At 34.9% G+C, this 23,742-nt stretch overlaps 1 protein-coding gene across 2 annotated transcripts in view; it reads left to right on the top strand.

The window, feature by feature from the left end:
• Window positions 1-23,742, top strand: part of ATP9B (ATPase phospholipid transporting 9B (putative)) — a 154,481-nt gene that overhangs the window by 53,454 nt on the left and 77,285 nt on the right. For both annotated transcript variants that reach the window (XM_039712256.1, XM_039712257.1), the window contains exons 8-10: window positions 8,874-8,968; window positions 16,948-17,028; window positions 23,455-23,530. In XM_039712256.1, coding sequence (XP_039568190.1) covers window positions 8,874-8,968; window positions 16,948-17,028; window positions 23,455-23,530 — 252 coding nt within the window. The remainder of the gene's footprint in view (window positions 1-8,873; window positions 8,969-16,947; window positions 17,029-23,454; window positions 23,531-23,742) is intronic.

Consider the following 23,742-nt stretch of genomic DNA (forward strand, 5'->3'; position numbering starts at 1 on the left):
TGTCTAGGAAAGTATTTTGACAGTTTTTGTGGTGAATGCTCCCTCAGCATAGGTAGTAGCTGAAGCCAAATTTCTTTTTTTTCTTTTTGTTTTTCTTTTAATGACCTAAAACCAGGGGTCTTCTGGGTTAAACCAGTTGGAAGGTGAAAGCCCTGAGTAGGGGAGCAAAGTCGATGCCTCAGCCTAAACTGGGGGCTGTGGTGGTCCGAAAAGCCAGTTGTAAAAGGTTAGACATCCTTGGGCCAGTCACGCTGAAAAGGCCAATCCCAAAATTCTCCTATGAGCTTAATGCCAAAGGCTGAAGCCCTTTAAGCACTCGCCCATGCATTAACGCCCATTTTCTTTCTCCCTCTTAAACCATGTGAGCGACACCAGTTGCCCTCTTAGCCTTTCTCCCCTCTTAGCCCGCCCATTTTCTTTCTCCCTCTTAAACCATGTGAGCGACACCAGTTGCCCTCTTAGCCTTTCTCCCCTCTTAGCCCTTCCCCTCCTCTCTTGGCCCTTCCCTCCCCTAGGCCCTTTCCCTTTCCCCTTCCCCGTCAGTAACCACGCTGCTGCCGGGGATGGGATCCCCAGTAAACCCCCATCTAATCAGCACCCTCAGAAGCCGTGTGGAGTCTCCTTGCCTGCTGCTGCTGCCAGCCAACTCACAGCCTAGGGGGCTCTCCGGGGACACCCCAGGGTGCCCCCCCCCCCCCCAACAAACTGCAACATTTATCCTCTTGTTTTTCATGTGCCTATTGTACCCTGATGACTTTGTCCACTTCTTTGACTTGTACTTTTCTGTGTTTAAGCTTTATGAGATACCAAGGCTTTTATTATTACTCCCCCTAATTTAGTTTGACTGTCCTTCAAGTTGATTATTATTGCTGCTGCTAAAATCTTGGAAGCAAAACATGTTCTCAGTGGATACTGGTATATTTGGCCATATGCTTTTCTCAACCTCCTCTCTGAGCTCTGCTTTCATCAAAAGAGGAAATGCTCCTTAAGTCTTCTACAAGCACTCTTCTTTGAGATGTATATGTATTTTTTTGTGTTACTGGTCTTTAGAAATACATAAGTGCATTAGGGATGTTGATGGGGACAATGAGTTCTGCTGTGCTTCCAGAGCTCTCAAATCATGGAGCTGTTTAGCTGGTATTCATAATTTATGTGAAACGTGAGAATTTTTTCAGTGTTCTAAACATTGTCTATGGCAGACTGTTTTATTTTGCCATTACTCTGAAGATGTAAATAATGCACACCATCTTTTTTCTGTATCACTGGGTTTCTGCAAAAAGAGATTGCTAGTAAGCATCAGAAGAATAATGGAGCAAAGTGGTGCATCAAATCCTATTAAATGGAAAAAATAATGGTTTTTGAGTATCCTTCTGTATATCTCAAAATAATATAAATCGGTAAGCTAAAATTTGAGAATGTGAATATGAACGTAGACTTTTTAAACTTGGAACATTGTTTGCTATATCTGAAAATTCCATAATGTTTTAATAGAGATAAAAATTCCTAAAGCGTACTGAATCAATACTGCAATTCAAAAAAGATGCAATGTGATCAAGCTTGGATTAAAAAACATCTGAGTTCTTGTCAATAAGGAGCTGTGATGAGTTTAGGGGTATCATATTGACTGTGTATTAATACATGGTATCCTATAAGACCATCAGCTGATTGTTTAGAATGTAAATGAAACTGTTCATGGATCCAGTGACTGATGGCTTAAATTCCAATTAATCAATTGCTTCATCGGTTTCTTAATTCAGATCAAATATCTCAAGTACACACAGTTCTTCCCTGGTCTTAAGAGAAATTAATGCTTTTAAACTAATTTAATCAGTCTTTCATAAATGTGCATTCTCTGGAATGACAATGTAGCTTAAAGGTTCAGGATGTTTCAGGTGTCTTGTGGTTTTGTTCCTTCTTAGAAGCCATCATAATTGAAAGCTGCTCAATAAGATAGTAAATGAAACTCTGTACTCCAATATGTCATCTTGGTGCTGCTATTCACCTTATCATCAGTTTAAAATTTTCATGTACATAGTCACTGAAGTAATATAAATGATTTAAAAATTAAATTGTTTGTAAATGATCTGGTGTTAAGTGTGCAAGGTCAAAGTCTGTTTTTCTTTTGCTGAGTACATTCTAGTAACCCATCTCTTTAAATATTTTTCACTTAAAACAGGGAGGCTGGTAATATTGCCAGAAAATATAAAGCTGTTTATGGCACTGCAGTTCCACATGCCCTGTTTCCACTGACCCATCAATTAATTTATCAACACTTGACACAAGCTCTTCACTCTGACACTTATACCAGTTGATCTTAATTTGATTGCCGTTAAAACCTTCCTTTCCTGACAACTGTTGTCAATTATACAAAATAAAATCAAGTATTCATACGTAGGCTGTAATAGGATATAGGCAGACAGATTTAATAATTCAGTTTTGCTGAGGCTTGAAAGGCTTTAGTTGTAGCTGTTGTTCTCATTTGTAAAAAATTCATTGGATACAGCTTTGGAGAGAGAAGGCAGACATAATTTTATTTATTTAGATTTGACAGAGAAGAACCCAGACATGTAGTGATGGTTTAGCATTACCTCTGTTTAAGAATAACTGACAGGAATTCTTATCAGTTACATATTATAGAAAGTAAATGTAATTTACTTTTATGATTTTTTTTTTTTACTAATGTAAGTGCACACATTATAAGGTTGCTTTTTGACAATATCCGTAATGGAGTGTGGAATTCAACCCTGCATTTATGCAGAAAAAACAATACCTTTTCAAGACTGGGATGCCTGGTTTTGATTGTGCTTGTAAAATATGCATATTCCTGTACATCTGCTATATACAACTAAGCAACTATAGAACTATAGCTGCTTCCATCTGATGCATCTTCCTTACAGTATAACATTAAAATGTGTGCTATGGCATACTTGAATTATACCTATAAGTTTACTGTAGGGCTTTTTGGCAAGTCTACTTTTTAAGCTTGCTGATAATTGGCAAAAATTTGCAAGCAGAAATGTATTAACTTTAATGTTTTTTGAGAGAACATTAAATATATTTTCTAGAATTTCTGTGTTGATTAACTTCTTATACTTTGTTCTTTACTGTGTATATTGATGTTTGTAACAAATACCATAGGTAGGTTGACTGTAAGGCTCTGTGGATTTCCATGTATTTGTGAAATCTAAAAATATAAATATTTTTAAAAATAATTTCACTTGTAAAATGCTGATTAAATAGATGTAGTCAAAGACAAGAGCTGCTCTAAGTTATTGCTCAGTGCAAGAGCAGAAATAGTGAAGGATAGAAATGTGCAACTCCTTTTATAATGTGTCATTTACTTTGTTGCTTTTTAATGCTAGTCAGAACAAGTTATTTCTTAGCAGAGTTTGGATTTTTTTTCCTGAATTGAGAATCTTCTTTTGTCTCATCTCATGACTTAGAACTGCTTTCTCAGACCCTTCTTCCAGGCCAAGAGTTGGGAAATGAAAATTAAATTTGAATACAGGACAAATTGAATAGTTTAGTTATGTCAGGAAAAGTATCTTAATTTTTGATGTTGCTATTTGTCCAAAAACATGGCCAGTCAAGAAAGCAAGTATTAGCATGTTTTAGCTTTAGGTATTAGCATATTTTCCAACCTTCTCATTGTAAAAGCAAAGCCAGTAGACTTCATGATCAAGAAGGAAGTAGGGAGGAAGGTCTTTTCATCACACCACTCTATCTAAACTTTTTGCTTGCCATTTTCAGAGTCTGATTTGCTCATAATTTCCATCAGTTGATTAATTCATTTTGAGACATTTGAATTCAATTATGCGGTCTAGGATTATTCAAGAGCATTACTGCCTAACAAAGAAGATTAGGTCATACTTTTATATCTGGTAGGATATTCTGTGTCTGTCTGGCTATTTAAGGGCACTATTAGGCTACTAAGTACACAACAGAACAGTCTTTGCTTAAAGCCAAGTCTGAATGAAAAATGTCTGTTATATGCAGGAATGTATGTAATCTAACACAAGCGATGCTACAGATAACAGTTTTGATTCTGCAGTGAACGAAATCAACTCCTCTAGTGCAGTTGAGAATTTCTTCCACACATATTTGAAATGTTAAATCTCAGTGTGATTAAGATAACATGATTTTTTTTTCATTACAGCTTTCCATTAAAATCAGGGGATGTGATTTTACAAAAAATAAATTATTTTCCTTTTGTGAAGCAATTGCTCTTAGTCTGTCAATTTTGTGTCTCTTATGTTAAGTACATGTTCTATAAAAACTACATATTTAACAGGCTGAATACTAAGCTAATTGTTTTGAGGAGAAATTATCCATCTTTCTGCCTAACAGAAGCAACAACATTTCCAAATCAAATAAAATAGAAACAAATAATTTGATTAATACCCAAGAAATTTCGTTTTGAGTGACTTTCTTAGTAAACCTGGAAGACAGAATTCATTTAAGAAAATATGTAACATCCCAAGTAATAGCTTGTTTTCAGAAGCTTAATTTAAAAACTGTATTTAATATCCTGGAGTATATATATAAAAATAAAATGGAAGTGTTTGATAGTATCACAAGTTCATATACATTACTATCATTTCAGGAATTTAAAGATATCCATATAAAAAGAAATTAATACATAAAATATGATTAGCAAGTTTGGTAGTATAAAAAAACTAGATTAGGTTATCTGGTGATGATGCATAGTATTAATTAAGAGAAAGATCATAATATAAATGTGTTTTACTTTATTTGATTAAAGAGCTTCCCTTTCTGGTTTGGGGAAGAATTTTCCCCTTTTCTTTTCTTTTCTTTTCTCTTCTCTTCTCTTCTCTTCTCTTCTCTTCTCTTCTCTTCTCTTCTCTTCTCTTCTCTTCTCTTCTCTTCTCTTCTCCTACACATTTTTTAAGGTGAAAATATTACCAGCTTTTTCACAGGATGACCTGTATTTAGTTTAAGAATTTTTGTTCAGGGCCCTTTTCTTCAGGATTCCTTGAGGCAGGTAGGTGGCTGCTGCTTGTGTACATGTACAGCATTCCCAAAAGTGTTTGACGTGTACACGTCCTTCAGGTATTATCTGATTGAAGCCTTAAGTCCAGCACACACTAAGTAGAATTGTTCCTGCTCACTCTGCATTAACAATACAGAGTTTGTTTGACAAATCTAGGCCAGGCATTTCATGGCCATAGATTATTGCAATCATAAATGAGCTTTTTTATCACTATTTCAAAACACCATAAAAACGACTGAAGTAAACATTATTTTTCTTCCATATTCTTTTAACACACAAAATAGCTTTAAAATATGTTTTTGTCCATAATATCTCAAAAAACATAAATAAGAAATCTGTTAATAATTATCAATGTATCCTTATAATGTGAAGCTACATAGTTATTTCAAACTCTTAAATTTAATCCTTTGTACTGAGGTGCAGTTTTTCCATGGAAAGGCAACCTCAGGGTAAATTCTGGACAGAACTCAAAGAATTGAGCTCTTGCTAAACCACCAAACAGAATTGTAAAGCCAAGACAGAATTGTAGTCCCAGGACGTTCCTAACCATTCAAGTTTTAAAGTTTCAGCTGAAATGGTTTCAAAAATCAGTTTAATTGCTACTTGGCAGCACTTTGCATGCATTTGCTCTACATTGATTTCTGCCTCTCTTCAACTGATTAGGCTAAATGAATATTACATACTTGTAAATTAGTTTAAATGTGCTCATGAAGTTTGCACCACTTTTGATAAATGATTAATCTATGTAGGTCCAGTGTAATTTCCTTGAATCAACCTTAAATTCTAATTCAGGTAATTCCAAAATTTTCACTTGAATGATGGAAAGTCAGATGGATGGATAAGTCAGATATTTACAATGTACTTATTTGTCTACTAACTTTGAAGAACTGTATAGTTATGGGAAATGAGCATCTGAGTGCGTCACTGTATAAGGTAGAAGTTTTAATTTTGTGCATTCTCCTTTAAATGTAGCCTTATGAAAATTTGTCATGTTCAGTGTGTAATTAAATTTTTCTTTTTTAATTTTTTTCATTGTGCAAACAGCTACTTTTGATTGGTAAATACTTAAAATACTTAATGGCATTTCCTTAAATGCCTCCTTTTTTAAAGCAGCACAGACTTAAAAAAATTTCATTCTTTATGTGCAGTAAAATAATTATCAGGTTCAAGAGTTATTTCTGTACTCAGAAGGAATAGCAACTCCTGACATGTATAGATGATTTGGGGATTTTTTTTCCTGGCAAGTCATATTCAGGTTAGAAATGTAAGAGACTTTTCACACTATCCTAAAGTTTTCTGCTGAACTATGTAACACAATTATTACAACTTTTTTTATATGAGCTTTGTGGTCTTAATTTTGTTATTGGAGGAGGGGGGTGCAATGCTTAAAGCACTTTAAAATGGAAAAATGAAAATACTTATTTTTTTCAAAAGACTTTGATTTTTAGAAGTTTTATGTGCTGCTGACTCAAATACCTCTCAAAGGTAAAGTACGTGTGACTTCCAGACAATAAACAGTGGGGAATATTTAGTTTTACAAAAATTCAAGGTTTTTGGTAGGGGTGAAGAGTTCTTTTTTAATACTTTCTAATTACATATTTAATCTTCCATGTTTATAGATTAGTTAAACCATGTTACCTTAGGGAATAGTTAAAATTACTTAGTCAAATCTACTGCAATATTTGAGGTGGAGAAGAGGATTGTATTGTTTCGGTTTTGCTTTTGTGATCACTATTGAAAGCTGACTTGGCAGAAAGCAGTGCCTTTTTCTGGATAAAAGGGAAACAGGCTATGAGATAAGTTATTGATGAAATTAACTGCTGAAGTGAAGAGGAAATGTAGCTGGCCAATACATGTCATAGTGTGAGCTCTATTAAATGAATATATGTGCAGTCAACCATTCACAGCAGCCACACTGGTCTTGAACTGCATTGATCTATAGTATAATTCTAAATGAAATTGATGCAAGAGAGCAACCATTGACAGCAAGGGTAAAGAGAACCATGAAATGTCTTGTACAGGAAAAGTATGATGGAGAGTAGGCTCATCTATGCCATGGATAGAAAATGCAGTGATACCATGGGGTTTGTAGGTGTTCCTAGGTATGTCATGCTTCATTATAATGCAGTGGATGTTGCTGACTCTTCAAAAAGTGCTTTACAGTATTTTGTTCTTAGAAGACAATTCATAAAGAATTCTGTTAAGAATTTAAACGCAGCTTTTCAAGAACTTCAGACACAGCTTTGCAGCTTGCATCTCTGAGCTTTGGGTGAAATTTAGCTGTGATAATGTTTTCTGAGAGCTGTCTATATTAACATTTAAAGATTTGTTTATTTACAATGCACTTAATATAAATAGAGTTGTTACATGAAAGCTTGTAAGATTCTTTGAAGTCTGTTGTGCAAAACCACTGCTTTTTAGTCAGGTACAATTTCAGGTGGCTTTTCTCTCAAGCATGTCCTTTTAGGCAACCACTCATCAAACTGCTTAATTTTCAGGCTTTGATGGATAAAGCATTGGGTTCTGTTAGACTTTACTTACACCAGGGTCCACTTGTCCTATAAAATAATCTTTCTCTTAATTTATGTTCACTGATAGGTACCTTTCTTGGCATACTGCCTTGACACATTCTAGCAGACTCTCTTCTTATCTGTAATAAGACTCAAATCTGGACAAACTCCTTTGCAGTGTTTCCTTAATTGCTACCACATCACTTCTAGGGGTAAAATTACTTTGTTAGTTTTTATTGGATTGGTTGAAGTACAGATGGAAGTATGTGTGTGTTTATATACATGTCTGTTAGTAAAAATTTATTTGTAACTTGTAAAATCTATTCTTTGCACACCCATAGCACCCAGTAACAATAGTGTATACATTTGTTTAGTTGTAGTATAAAGGAAATTGTAATAGTACTTCAGAAATATTTATGGTTTCCCTAGTGTAGCAGTTGTGAAGAGTGTTGCTAAAATTTAACAACCTTTTTAAATGGCTTCAAGCTTAATGGAATGACAGTTAATTTTGTACTTTTAATAGATTTGCAGTGCTTGTGTGTGGTCTTATTTGAATCTTACATTAGTAATGTATGTAATACTCCAGACTTGACGATATCCATCAAACTAGGTATGGGGGTAAGAGCAGGCTCTGCAGTGGTCTCAGCTTTCTGTTTCTTCAATCCTGCTCTTCCGTCTGTACGGCACACTGATTCTCTTCAGTGTATATCAGTGTGTATCTTGAGTTTCCCTCATGTCTTAAGTACTTTGCATATGTTGACAGGTTTCTTTAGTATTGGACCACCAATAGTTGCAGATGATTCAAAAATACTTATTCTAAGTATAATACATTCAGATCCACATTGTTTTGAATGTTGTCCGTGTTAAGGACTTACTTAAATTTTTTTTTCAGAGAATCCAGGCGACAAAAAGCAATGAAATTTTGTGATGTCATACCAGCATGGAGAAAAAAAATCACAGTATTCTATAGTGCTGGAATTGTATGAGTGACAGAACTGCATAAAGAAATTAAATGAAACCTTTTTCAACACAAGTTGAAGTTGTATCTCTTGATGATAATATTTTAAAATTTGTTTAAAAACTTTAAAGACATTTGTAAAATAGAAGTTACCTCCATTCATAAACAAACATATTTCTAATTTTATTAGAAAAAAATGGTGCAATTTTGTGATATCTAAAGCATTCCTGGAAGAGAGCACAGAGACAATCCAAAATACCAATCCTTTTATATGTTGCATGTTAATTTTTAAATGGTTGTAAGTTGTGGGTTTTTTCACTCTTTTACATGTTTTTAACCCAAACTGAGTTTTTGAGATTGAAATAATAGTTTGATGTCTCTTTGTAACTTCAAGGTTCATGTTTCATTCGAACTGACCAGCTGGATGGAGAAACAGACTGGAAACTGAAGGTTGCTGTCAGTTGCACACAAAGATTGCCAGCTTTAGGGGTAAGCATTCTGTTTGCTATTAAGTTATCTTTCTGTGTGTGCATATATATTCTGCGTGTGCATTTATATCTGTTATCCAAAAGATTGTTACAGTAACTGTTGAAAGATACCTGTTACCAGAACCTTAGTTTTTACAATAAATAAGACACAAATATTCGTGGTTTAGCATTGAGAAGAAACTGAGTCACAACTGGATTTTTGTCTTTCAACCCAGTGGTTCTCATTGTTGTCCACACAGAGATTCACACTCTCCAGAAGCAAGTCACAGTTACAGTGTTTTCAACTGAGTGTTAGACTGCAAGTACAAATTATTCTTGTCTTGGGAACCATTGCTTTAATCACTTACTTGTGAGCTTGGGAAACAATAGTTTGTTCCTGGAAGTTGAAGTGCTTTTTGTTGTCACCATTCTTTCTGATCCAACTAGGTGCAATGTGCCAGTTCTTGCAAGCAGGGCCCTCTAAGACTGGCCAGAATGCGGGTATTTTTTGAGTGCATATATGTATTGTGTCACGAGTAGATCTAAAATCATGAAAGGATCACAGGTATGTGTGTGAGTGTGTATGTATATATACACATCCAAAATAGACACATACCTACAAAAGCAAATGTAAAATTGTATAAAAGTCTCCTTTACAAGAAGCAGAATTGTTTCCCTTGTACTGGGAAAGCTTTCTGTTATACCAGCGAGTTGGCTTGTTATTAGGAGACCTCCTTTGAAAACATACTCAAGTGACAAGCTTGTGGAAATCTACCTCTACAGAATTTCTGGTGTTTTTCCACTAAATCTTTTAGGTGTTTTATTAAAGGAAAATACACCTTAAGAAGACTGTTTATATTCCATCTCTATAGCAAAAGTATTAGATTATCTGCTGGATCTTAGCAAGACTTCTGCAGTTACACTTCCAGAAATAGAGTTGCTGCCACAGTCATACTAGCAAAAAGGAGAGGTTTTCTCCTGTGTTCATATTCTCTGACTACTGCCTTCACAAGTGACAGAAGGAAGAAGTAGTTACATTGCAAATGCACTTTAGAGGATTGAGAACAAGGTTTGAAACCAAAGGTTGGTCATGCCAGACAGATAAACCAAGTCAGGCTTCAAGTAATAAGTTCTGGTACCAGAACAGACTTTAACAAATATTCTGTAACCTGCAGTTGCATTTAGTGTTTGTAATGATGCTTCTCCTGTTGTTTTTAACATTTAATCAAGGCCTTCTCTTGTTTCCTCATGAAAAGAAAATAATATACAAATTTGGGACACATGTAATGTGTTTGACTAAAATACAGTCAACCTTCTATTAAGCTTTAATTTTTTTTTTAATTTAGTAGTACTCCTCCAACAGTTACTCCTGTATTCAACTTTGTCTTTTTTTTTGCAAACGTTACTGACTGCAGTTGCAAATACTCTGCAAAGCACTGCCTCAGAGTCTTATTTATTGATTATAATTTTGATATTCTGAGCTTAGAAGTCTTGGTCTACTGAGGCTGATGAAATCTGGAGTTATAATGCAGAGGCGTCTTTGAATTATCCTTTGGAAAAGAAAAAAAAAAACCTTTTGCATTAACTTTTCTTTTTCCCCTAAAAAATTCAAACACATGTTTAAAGTTTTTCCCTTCTTAGGAAGAAAGCATGGAATTACCTTTCTAGCTCTCATGTTAGGAGGAACATGAAATTTTTGAATTGTAATTTTTATATTATGATCTTTCTTTAAAACAAAATTATCAATAGACTTGATAAATAAAGCATTAGGCATCTATGGAGATAATGCACAATTATGGTTGAATCTATGCAGTATGATTTGGAGAATTAAATTATTGTACTTTTTTAGTCTAGTAAATCAAAATTGATTGAAGTTGGGATTTCTGCGTTTGAATGGTGGGCCATGCAGCCTCATCTTCCTGCAGACATGAAGGTTTGCTTTGGTTCGCTTCAGGTAGTGGTTGTTTTGGATGAGAAGGGAAGGCAAGATATCGCCAAGAAATTATTTGTGCATCTTGGAAACACTATAGAGGGGTCAACTGTTCAATATAGTAACCATTTCTTCCTTAGTTGTTTCCACTTTCCAGTATTAACATCCATCTAACTGATCTGGGCTTCCTGCAAGATCTTTATACTCTCCCTCTTGAGCTGTAAGTGATAACCTGAGTCATATTTTAAGTGTGGTTAATCAGGAGCTGCTTCCACTTAACACACCTTTCCAGGCTACCAGCAGCATCTGAAAGCCACAAACAGTTAATGTGCCTCTGCCCCTTCTCACACCTCTCAGTTATTGGTGCTTACCAGGTGCTAGACAAGGCTTTGTCTGACATTTCATCCTAAAGTGACTGATACTGGGTGTAATAATTCCTGTCAACTAAACTAAAACACTTTCAAGTTTTTCTAATATGGGGTTTGAACAAACCACTTACACTTGGTGATTCTTCATTGAGCTACTTTTAAATGGCTGCTCTGAGAAAGGCTTAGACTGCTTGCAGTGCTCATGTCTTATATCTGCTTTGCTCCTAAGCCCCGTCTGACTTACTTTGGTGGAGTGGTAGCCTAATGCACCCAAATGTAAATGGTTTTTAAGGGATTCTCATATCTGTCACAAAAAATGATGCTCAGTGCCCATCCCAGAATATTATTTCCATTCCTGTGGAAAAGCACATTGATAATTCTTAGATTTCTGCAAAGATGCTTTTACCTTTACTCAAATTACAGTAATATGCAGGAGTGTAAGTCATGTAAAGAAACTCTGTGGATAGACAACTTCAGAGATTGCTATGGAGGTCTAAGCAAGCTATGAATGTCAAACTAACAAAAAATAGCATTATGAAATTATTTTACTGTCAGCTTACTTTTTGTGCTTTATAATACAGTCATAAGCTATATTTGTATGTGGGCCCTACAGGAAGTCAAAATGCAGTGTCCAGAATTATTTCGCTCTAGTTCCACAGTCGGGTTCCCTTCGTGTACGGAATGCCAGGCAGGCCGTGCAGCGCCCCCGCCCGCTGCTGTCCGGCCGTGCCGCCCGAGCGCCGCTGCGTGCCGGAGCAACCCGCTCCAAACCCGCCCTGAGCGCCGCGGGGCCCGGCCCGGCTCCAAGGCTAAATCCCTCTGGGCATGTGATGATCCGGCACCCGGCTGCTTCTCCCAGGCAGAGCCCGTGCCAGCCAGGGCAGCGGGTTCAGTCCCTGCGGCTCTGCCCTCTCTGTCCCTGGGCTGACGTTATGGGGTGTTACTGGATGGATCACATTATTCCAGCCACCCTCCGCCCACAGTGACCTCCAGAGACTCATCACACATCCTTGCCATAATGGCTTCTCCACATGTTTTTGATGTCCTTTCAAAGCTGAGACAGTTCGTACTTCCATATTGAAATATATTTTTAATAATTGAAAAATACAATTTATGCAAGTTGAACATAAAATAGACTATGAACAGTTAGCTCTTGTGTTGGATAGAATAAACTCGCCATATTTGTCACTCATTTTGATTTCTTTAGTTGTAAAAACATAGTCAGTCATTAAGGTTTGAAAACACCTCTAAGAATGTTGAATCTGGTGAGCCGCTCCACTGTGTTCACCACTAAACTGTGTACCGAAGTGCTACATCCACATGCCTTTTGAACACTTCCAGGAATGGTGATTCCACCACTTCCCTGGACTGCCTGTTCCAATGCCTGACCACCATTTCTGAGAAGAAATTTTTTCTAAGATCTAAACCTCTCTTGGTGTAATTTGGGGCTGTTTCCTCTGCTCCTGTCACTTGTTACCTGGGAGAAGAATCTGACCCCTACCTCACTACAACCTCCTTTCAGGTGGGAGAGTGAGTATCTTGTGTTGGCATGAGCTGTCAGCTGTGTCACCAGAGCAGCACTGTAATCCTACCCACTGTGGCACCCAGAACAAACAAACCTGCAGACCTTCAGAGCTTTTCTTAAAGAACAGATGATACCACCAAGATGATCAGTACAGATTTTGTTGTCTTTCTAAAGCACTTAATGTGATCAGAGAATTAAAATTTCAGCAAGTCCCTTAATAATGGCTGAGCAGGAAAAATGGTAACATGTGGATTAGGTTTCTTGCAGTTTCATAGTTATAGGTGGGACAGTTCTGGCAATACACAAGTTCTGAGGCATTCTTCTCTAGCTTGTGTGATCAGCTATATTTATTAACAGCAGTGAGGTCACTGTAATTTTCAATAAATGGTGACTTGCTGATTTATATCAGAAGATCCATACGGCAGTAAACAATACCATTTACATTTAATTAGTTTTATTGAACCAAAGGCAATTTTATTTGCAATGAACTACATGTTATGATTAAGAATGTATTTTAATGATCTTTAAGTAAGGTGAACAAATGTTGCCCTTGACCTAATAGAGGAGATTTTTCTATGTTATTGATAACTGGTAATTTTTAAATTGTGATATGCAAAAGAGAGCATTTTCATTATTGTACCATCACAAAGTCATTTTCTGACTTGCAGTTTAGAAGACTGAAATGCATTCTTCTCAATTATTATTTTTAAGTATGAGATCATTAAATTCCTATCAATTTTTAAGAAAAAACACATCTGCTGTTGTATAAGAATATTTTTTTACTTGAGATTCAAGTCTATCATGTATTTTTTTAATCTAGAGCTGTTAAAATACCCAGGTTTTATTGTCTTGAGTAAGAAAATAACTGAGATCATTTGACCTTATTACATCCTAAAAGCGATGTAATTTTAGGTGTAGAATACTGTTTCCATTGAAGGTATCAATAAAACTAGTTGGCATCAGTGAATCAGCAGTGCAATGTATTAGTATGAAAATAAGTCTTTACTGGAGATGAGTTTCACAAATCCCCCATTAGTTAAATCATTAATAAAAAGTAGTTGCCTTTTCTAAAAATAATAGAATCAAATCCTTTGTTTAAGGTAATTTCCCCTGCTTTTGTATAAGGGAAAGCAATGACATAACTGAACACGGTAATTTTTTCTTGCCTAGTGAGCAGAAATTATATTTACATGTACTGTTGCTTACAAATCTTGATATCTCCTTGTTAAAGTCACCCTCACAATTTCTTTCAAGACATTGAGAGGAGAAATGCACAGCTTCCATACTGGAAAAGCAGCACTTGGTCAAAAAACACCTTTGTATTACAGTAACCTTTCCTGGTTGTTGAATGGAGTTCATAGGATATATGTCTTCTGGAACTGTATCATTCTTCAAATTTTTCTTTCTTTACCTTGTATTATAAAACTACCGTATTTTAGTGACCTGAGAATGGTGTCCAGTTGGATTACAGAACACTTGGCTACAGCAAATAAGAATCTTTAGCTCTTTTCTTTACCCTAATAATGAAAATAATACTTCAGAAACCTGCTGAGCTCATGTTTTTATGTCTTATGTCATAAAAGCTTATGCTTTTATGTCTTTCTGCTACTCATGAATGAAATGCCAATGGGATAACACTGTAGATTTCACTCAGAGCATAGGTTTTTCTAATTTTACAAAAAAACCCCATGAACTTCTGGAATACTATGCCAGTTCTAGCATGTAGAATTTCAGAGTAATGCCAATAATGTAGAGATCTGAGTTTTTCATAAAGATAAATAAGTTTGTTTCATAGTTGAAATTCAAAAAAGAAAAAAAAAAGAAAACACAAATTTAGGTGTTAAATCAGAAATACAAAAGAGGAACTAAAACATAAAAAGACACCAAAGGATTGTAGATAGGTAGACAGAAATTTTTACATTTGAGATGAAACAAAGGAGAAGATCACAGTAGGAAAAAAATAGATGACAACCAAGGAAAATATATTACTGTACAAATGCCAATTCACTTTAAAAAGGTGGATATTTCTACTTTCTTTTTTTTTTTTTTAAATTTTGCTTCCCACTAAGGCATTCTTTGAAAAGAGAGAAGTTGACGCATTTCACTAGCAGTTTTTATTGTGTATATGAGCATGTGTGTGGTATTAGTTTTCTTCTGTTATCCACTACTGAGAGACTCTTTATTTTTCTTTGCATAATAAAGCACATAATAGCTTAGATTAGCTAAATTGTAGGTGATAACAGATTGAAGAGAAGTGAATGATGAAGATATAGGACACCACATGTGTATTAGTTTCATATGAATTATTTCTCGTGAACTCGTTGAAAGTAGGTTGGAAGAACAAGGGTGCAATGAATGAACTTTGTGTGATAGACTTCAATAAATGTCTGGTGGTTTAAGATAAAGATAAGTTGTGAGATTCAGTGTTCAGATTTCATTCATGTTTTGAAAATCATATGAAATATGAAGTGTTTTTTGCTAGCTATGAAAGATGTATTGTCTGCAGAATATAAACACAATTTATTATTTATAGGGCTACACATTTTTAAATTAAAGTCAAACATATTTCATAAATGTACATTAGTTTTTTAAGAAAGCATTCATTTGATAAGGAAAAACAAAAATATAGTGATATTCATCAATCTAGCTATTGTATCAGCAATGATAAAGGATATAAATATGTTTGGCTTTAAGACATTAACACAGGTAGACAATTGCACCTTTGGTTCATTTTTTTACTGTTCAAATTGTGAAACATTCTTGCATTCAAAACTATGGGGAAAAAATAATGGCCTACTTTTAAAAGTAGCATTTGAGCCAAGCTGTGATTTCTATGTCCTTGAAAGAGGCTGTAAAATTAATTCTGCTTTGAAAGGCAGCACATTCTAGCTAGCATGAACAGGGTATTATACACATGTAATTTGGTCCCCAGAGATGGTGTTTGATTAGGCTTTTGCAAGATTCATCTGGTTGTAAGGGATGGAGATAACCCGAATAATTAGATGCTACATAGAGTGGGAAGGTGTACAACCTCGTGTTTGATCAGAGGTTGGAATTCTTAGATCGACTGGGAGTTGGTATCAGGCATCTGCTCCTCTCCAGAGCAGAAATTGGACTGTTGTGTATTCACGCATCAATGCTCAACTCCTTTTGAAATCCATTTGCTGCTGTTGGTTTTTACCACCTAAAAAGTACCAGAAATTTGCTTTCGTGATTGAAAAATTCCTTTCTATCACGGTTTTAGTCTGTAGTATTTTTGATGTGGAAGGTGGATGTTTTAGAACAATTATTTGATGAAATAATTGTTTCAGAATTTTAAGGTGAACCTCCCTGGGCCTCTAGGGACAACTCTTAAAATCTAACAATCATCAGATTTATTAGGGTTTTTTTTTTCTTTTGTTTATAGTATACTATATACCTATATATGTATATATATATATACTATATATATACATATATACCATCTATTTATAGAGGCTGCTACTGTACTGTCTTAAGTGTTTCCAGTTCTTCTTAGTTTTAGGGTAGGAACATTTGTGGATTGTTTGCTGTCATGAATAGTGGTACCACATATATTACACCAAATTTTATCACACTAGTTGTGATGTATCCCTGAATTTAAAGATTTGAGTAATCCCGTTGATGTAGTCAGACTTTCCTGAAGCTGATAGGGTTTTCTTGTGGGGTTTTCACCGGGGTGCTGGAGCATTCAAGAGAACTCTAATCTGTTTATTTGCTGCCTTTTGTACTCAGTTGGCTTTGCCCTTGCTGGAAAAGTATTTTTTTTCCTCTTTCATTAAAAAACCCAAACTTCAAACAAATCAACCCTTCTTCCTCCCGTTTTATTTTGAAAAGGACAAATATCTGGAAAATACTTTAAGATTGCACTATGATTAATTAAAATGAGGCTGTTAAAAGAAATTAGATAAAAATATCTAACTCATAAATGTAACACAGTTTAGTTTTGGAACTATCAGCACATTAAGGATATCAAATTGAAAGTGATTCCTCTACAGTAGGATGTACTGGAAAAAACCACCATGTTTCTTAGTTGGGTAAAAGTTGTGTGAGCTTAGTTTGGGGTGGGTTGGTGGAAGTCATCAACTGGAATCTTTACCAAGTCTTCAAAATAAATGATTATATTTAAGTAATAATAAGTGCATTATTCTGTTTTACAGGATCTCTTTTCAATCAATGCTTATGTTTATGCTCAGAAGCCACAGCTGGATATCCACAGTTTTGAGGGTACCTTCACACGGGTAAGTAGTCCATGGAAATACCTATTCTACTTTCCTCTTTAATACCTTAGTTGTACATGTAGTGTCAACTTTGTACCAGATCTTGCCTTGGTTTTACAGCAGTATATTTTCCTATGTTCCTGCCATGGCAATACTTCATATAAAAAATATCCTGTTAAACATGTATGGCAGAAAACTAATGCATAAAGAATATCTGAAAAAATCAGAATTGTAGAGTTGAATATTTATTGATTGGCATCACTTTAATCTTTTTATGTGAAACTCTTTGTGAATAGTATACTGTTTCCAGGCATGTGATGTATTGTTCATATATGTCAAAAACTGACAAGTTGAATAATAGCAGTAGCCTGAGACAATGCATCTGCTAGCTTATGTGCAATAAAAGTCTGCCTTGTTTAATAGCATTTCTGCTGTACTTCCAAAGTTCAGTTTTCTCAAAATGTAAAGAAAGCTAAAAGCTACTTATGGGGGCTTTGCATTGAATCTCTTCTCCATGGATAATGATATTCAAAACTAGTTATGAAAATAATAATGCGATAATATTGTTAGTCTTGTTTCTGTTGTTTTCAAAAGGTGGCCTGCTAAAGTTGACCTTTTAAAGCAGTGTCCTAATAGAATAGAAATCTATCTTTCTTTTAAGATAGTTTTACAGTTTTGTAGCAGTATGTTAGCAGATATAGTGATTATCGTACTGTTTGTTTCAGCCAAACTCAGTGGTGTTAGACTCATTCTTCTTGATGGGTTGTTGCTAAAATAATTTGAGAGAATTAACTGCTGGGGAGGTAAAGAGAAGGGGTTTTTACCCATTACTCAAATTGTTAATAGATTTTGTTTTGTAACTGGAATTCCAGTTCACAATTGTAAATACACTGATGAATGAGATATTGCAGTTGCTGGCTCTTGAAGACCAATTTATACCAGTTCCATAGTCCATGATGCCTACAAAGTAAATGTCATTTGTTCACACCTTCTAAAGCAGTAAGCAACAGTGTTTACTTAAGTCTTGTATTGACCAATTATCCAAATGAAACTTCTGTTAACAGCTGTAAATTCATATTATTCCTCTCAGTGGCTAAGTGTGAACTTTACTACATATATATTGAACTCTTTGGAATCTTTTTAAGAACTCTGGTATAAGTAATTGAGCCATTGGGAAATCATCACAGTAATTTGTGTTGTGGGTTCTGTTTGTACACATCGTAAGAGTGGTATAATTCAAATATCCCAGCGTGTGTAAATAAAGAGTGGTATAATTCAAATATCCCAGCGTGGTGCATTTTATGGTTTCAGGATTGTGTATATGGCTTTTTGGGTGCTTCAGTAGCAAAGATAGTTTAAACTGAACTTCTGTGTTCAGTTTAAAGCATCTGAGGGCATTGCCCTCAAATTTAGTTCACAGTGAATCACACTAGAGATTTTTCAAAGATTGGGTTTTGTTAGTGGTGTACCTTCTACATTGTGAAATGCTGTTTTAGGACACTTGTTTACTGATTTATCTTTCTGCTTTTGCTTTGAGCACTTGCTTCTTACAATAAATCAGTTCTTGGCTCTAATTTCTATTTTATGTTAAAGCAAAAAAAAAATTAGTGTGCTTAGTGATGCTAATGCATACATTTTTTCTACTTAAGCATTGATGTTCAAAGAATTCTTGTAAGGGTAGGTTGACAGGGTAATAGCACATTGATTTTTCTTTTTCTTTTTTCCCCCCATTATGGAGACAGAGTACTAACAATGTAAAAGACAGACTTAGATAATTTCAAAAAGTATGTGTCCATAAAGCAAACCAGAAACTTGGGAGCACAGTGCTGAAGTTTTTATGAGCGAGCAAGGTCTAAGTACAAATCTTTCCACAAAAAACCTGGGAACTGACAGAAGATATCTTTTGCAGAACAGCTGCATAATCATGTCAGGAGGCATAAAAGATTTGCTGTACTCTAGTGATATCTGCTAGCTTCACATGAAGTTGTTTTCCATTGTCCTCCATAGATTTTTGATGTGGTTTTCCATTGCTCTCCATAGATTTTTGATATGCAGTCAGTGCATGAAAGTGAGTGCATGTCCTTGCATGATCATGTCTGACCTTAAATAATGGCATAAATTAATTACTCTCCTCCTTTCACATTTACTAGACAGCCTATCAAAAAACAATAGAAGAGCTAAATTAGTGTTTTGTGGAAATTTATGAGGTAGTTTTATTTGTTCTGAGGGCATCATCCATGTCTTTGCTGAGCTTATTTTTAATAGTGGTGTACAGAACACCACATATATATATATATATGTTAATATATAATTTATATATATATATATAAAGAGATGTTATATACAGATATAACTTCTAGAGTTTCTCTTCTGTCTGATGCTCTTCTGTAGGCTTCATAAATGAGGGAGAAATTTTATTAATGCTGAAAATCTGTAAAAAGACAATAAAAGGTAACCATACTTCTTAACCCGGCTTTTACCAGTTATAGCCTAAAGAGTGTTCCAGAGCATTACATCAGTGTGTATTGGCATAGCCAGTATTATTTAACCTTTGCTTACTTCTGTATGGAATCATGGAAAGTCTCTCTTACTTTTAACCTTAGCTATTTTTTGTTTAAATTTGGGGGTTACTTTCGCTATTCCCTTAAGAATATTTTCCTTTTATTTCTTCTATATTGCAGCTCCGTTCTGTCCCCATGGTCTCTTCATTTACTTTGGAAATATATCTTAATTTTTTTAGATTCTAATAGCAATCTTAGAAAACAGAGTTTGGTTCAACTGCTTCAATAATCTTTTTCTTATGGTACAGAACTATATTGTATAATATATATAATTTTTACAATATAGCATCTTGTTTGATGTTTAAAATAAACCTACCCTGATGTAAAACCTGGTGCACGTAGCTGTATTCATTTATGAGTAGAATCTCTGGCCTGATGCTAGCTATACAGATGTTTTCTTGGATATGCCTTGCATTTTAGTAGAGAGGATATTAAGTAATTTTTTTCATTCATGTTTGTTAAAGAATTACCTATTTTGAAGCAATGGTTGTATTCACTTCAATCTGGCTTACTTTTGTATTGCCACTGAAGAGAATGGCATTGTGTTTTGCAAATCCTTTTGACTCCACTTCCTTTATGCTTGCAGTAACGACTACACAGACAACTTGACTAGGGAGCTAATGTGTATGGAACCTAATCTGATCCTGTATAAAACACATGCCAGTAAAAGGAACATAGCCAGGAAAATTAACTGTGGGGTTGGGTTGGGGAAGGAATCTCTTTCGGTGATTCAAGTATAAATTTATGTGTATTCCACTTCCCTACAAAAGTTGATGGGGGTTGTTGTGCTGCATCCTATCATGCAGGAACAGAGATAGAAAAGGTCAAATAGAAGTGGTACACTGGTTCACTCAAGGATTAGGTATTTCGTCTCGAAGACCTCTCTTGTTATTTACAAAAATGTCTAAAAAATTATAGCTTTGAAATTTTTTAAATGACTCCTTGAAATTTGTCATGATCCTTGGTCAGCTGTATTATGAATTCATGAAAGGACTTTATGACATTAATAATAAAAGGACTGAAAATGGGTTGTATTCAATTTTTATTTCACTGATCATCTTTCCTTTCTCTCTGCACATGCAAGAGCTACAGACTAATTTCTGAAAAGAAACTATAAACAATTTAAACCTCTATGATCAATGCTGCTCACAGATTAAAAAATTGAGCCTGAATATGAAGCTTGAATATAATACTGAACTCCACTATTTTGGTAATGAACTTAATTCAGAACTCAAAGACCAAGAAACATACAGCTGCCAAATGAAATTCAACCCAGCAGACCTTAAGTGGAAACTTTGTCAGCTGGACAAAGAAGCCCTTGTATGTCAAATTTCTGCTATAAGAGTGAGTGATGGCTTTCATTTAACCCGAAACATACATTGTTCTGTTAGTGTCAGAAAATTTCCAGAAATATCTCCTTAACACAGGTCTGGTCTCACTCAGGAATTGAAGTTCTTGTCCTTCCCTGCTTAATCTGTCCCTACCATCTTTGTAGAAATACAAATAAAAATAGTGTAAAACAGCTAAACTCATAACCCTGAAATGCACCCTGTATTTTTCATTTGAGTAACGTAGGACAAAAGAAAAATAAGGGTAAGTCATCATCTCTTTGGACATGGAAGGTGTGATATTTTGGAAATGAAATTAACTGTAGAAAGCTGAAAATATTAGGTGATGGCATAAAGACATGAAAGTATCATAAATAAGCAGAAGATAAGGGATTGGCAGACGATTCAGTGGATGAGCATGAGTGGAAAGAGAGAGCTCATTTGATGTTTTCCTATTTTGAATGTCCTAAAAGAAGGTATTTCACTACGTCTTGTAGCAGTGTTAGACATTGAACAAGTGACTTTTCCCTCACCCTGTTGTCAGCTCTGCATGATCATTGCAGGGCTTTTGATTTCTTCTTTCACAATTCAGTCTTACAATCTGCTAACTGAAGAATAAGGGAAAACAAAGGATTTACCTGGCTTAGTATCCTGTTCTTGACAATAGTCAGAAAGAGTACTGGAAAGCAGAATACAACTAGAATAAGGACCTCCTCAAAAGAGCTATCTGTCTCTTAACACAAGATGTGGGAAATTTCCTGAGTTAGAGCTGTTTTCTGTAAGTAACTTGCAATGAATTTTCCTTCTCTAAACTTACCCAGTTCACCCTTGAACCTGTGTAACCTTTTAACATTGAAATGGGAGGAAGTTACACAGGCTATGTTAAATATGTTACACATATTTAACAACGATTGCCTGTTGTTTCAATTTTGTTGACTTTATTTATGACTTCTTTCGTCTTCGGTAAAAATAAGCAGCATCTATCCTTGCTTTTTAGGTGCTTTCATAGATTTTTTTAGGTGCCTGTCTTATTCCCCATTAGAAGTCAGGTTTATTTAGTCATATCTAGTACAGAAGCTATGTTCCCTTATGGCTCTGTTTGAACATTTTCCAGTTCTTTTTACTTTCTGCTTGGAATAAACACAAGAAATAATCACAGAACCCAAATAATTTGGGAACAATTGTAAATCAAACCACGAATCTAAGCATTAAGATGTAGGAGTATAACAAATAATTCTTGCAGTACTAATTCCTGAGGTAAGAGCCAAAAATAATTCTCCTTTTTCTTAATTTAAGGCTAATCTTATAGAACATTAATGATTTTTCACATAATCACAGAATATTCTGAATTGTAAGGGACCTACAACGATTATCAAGTCCAAATCTTAGTGAGTGACTCATAATGGAGATTGAAACCATAACCTTGGCATAATTAGCACCATGCCCTAACCAACTGAGCTAATCCCAAGATCATCAGAATATAAGTCTTGATTCAAAATTTGTGGTTTTCTTCTTAGGGCTAATTCCATATCCTCCCTCTCTTTCCCTCTGTTTTTGACAGAATGGTTCTCCATGCCTTTTAAGTAACAGTTTTTCCTCACTTAGGAGAGTAAGAATTATAGTTTCCTTGCTATATTGGGAACTCTTGATCTCTGTACAAAAAGTTATGTATTTAATTGGAGATTTTTCTTTTTTTAGAAACAGAAATTTCTGTGCAGCTCATCCCATGCTTGGTGGTTGTTTCAAAATAGAGATGAAAAATGGGCATAGGTGTTGATTATTGACAATATGTAGAATTTATTCTGTACTTTGATAAATAAGTCATTGCAAAATATTTAGCGACAATCTGTAATTTGATCAAATACACTTGATTATCCTACCTCCTAAATTTTCCTTTAGTTGTAAACAGCACATTTCACAGCTGCTAATGAGTAACAAATCTGTACATGCTCCAAATTGATTATGAGGGATTGTTTACAATCTGCAGATCATTATTGCTTGGGAGGAGAGAGGGGAGGAAAAAAAGAGGATGTTTAACGTAATCATGGAAACAGTTTTCTGTTGGAAGTATTTTCCCAAGGGGTATATATTTTGTAAGCATGTGGTAAGATAATACAAGCCTGTGTTTCGTTTTGAAAGTTGCAATATTTTTTCCTGAAGTTTATATGATGGTCAGGTGCAAAATGATGATGACCATGACTTACTGTATGAATTATACATGATTTAAATACAGAACAGGGTGTTAATTTTTGGGAGGTAGTGTTCATAACTCACTGCATACTATAACATACTGTTCTGTAGTTTGATACATCTGAGGAAAGAAATATGTTACTTTTAAAATACTTTTGACTAGTTCTTTTAGAATTATTGCATAGAAGTAATATGAACTTCAAACATTATTTCACTTTTAGAAAGTTATTTGTATCTGTGTATGTGCAATGAATGCCATTATACAGTGATTGACACAAGGATGCAAGCATCCTGTGTTAGTTATTCAGATGGTTTGACTTAGTTCTTAACTGCTTGATTCACTTATTAGTTGCTCTTATTTTTAACAGGAAGACAGTGATCCTGCAGTTCATGAAAGCCTAAGCATAGAAAATACATTATGGGCAAGCACTGTTGTTGCTTCGGGTAAGTGCTGCAATACAAAGCTGCTGCAATACAAAGCTGCTAATGTATCTAAAAACTTCCAACGAAATGCATCCTTATTTTTCAAAAGCCATTAATGTTTCACATTGTAAAATACTTTCATCTTCCATGCTATTAAACTGTTGCTTTTCTGCCTTCCCATTGGTTTTATCATGCTGCTTGGAATATTTTCATACATTTTTAATCTTCCTTAA

This window comes from Passer montanus, unplaced genomic scaffold (assembly GCF_014805655.1).
Source record: "Passer montanus isolate IOZ18808 unplaced genomic scaffold, ASM1480565v1 scaffold26, whole genome shotgun sequence".
NCBI classification, from domain to species: Eukaryota; Metazoa; Chordata; class Aves; order Passeriformes; family Passeridae; genus Passer; species Passer montanus.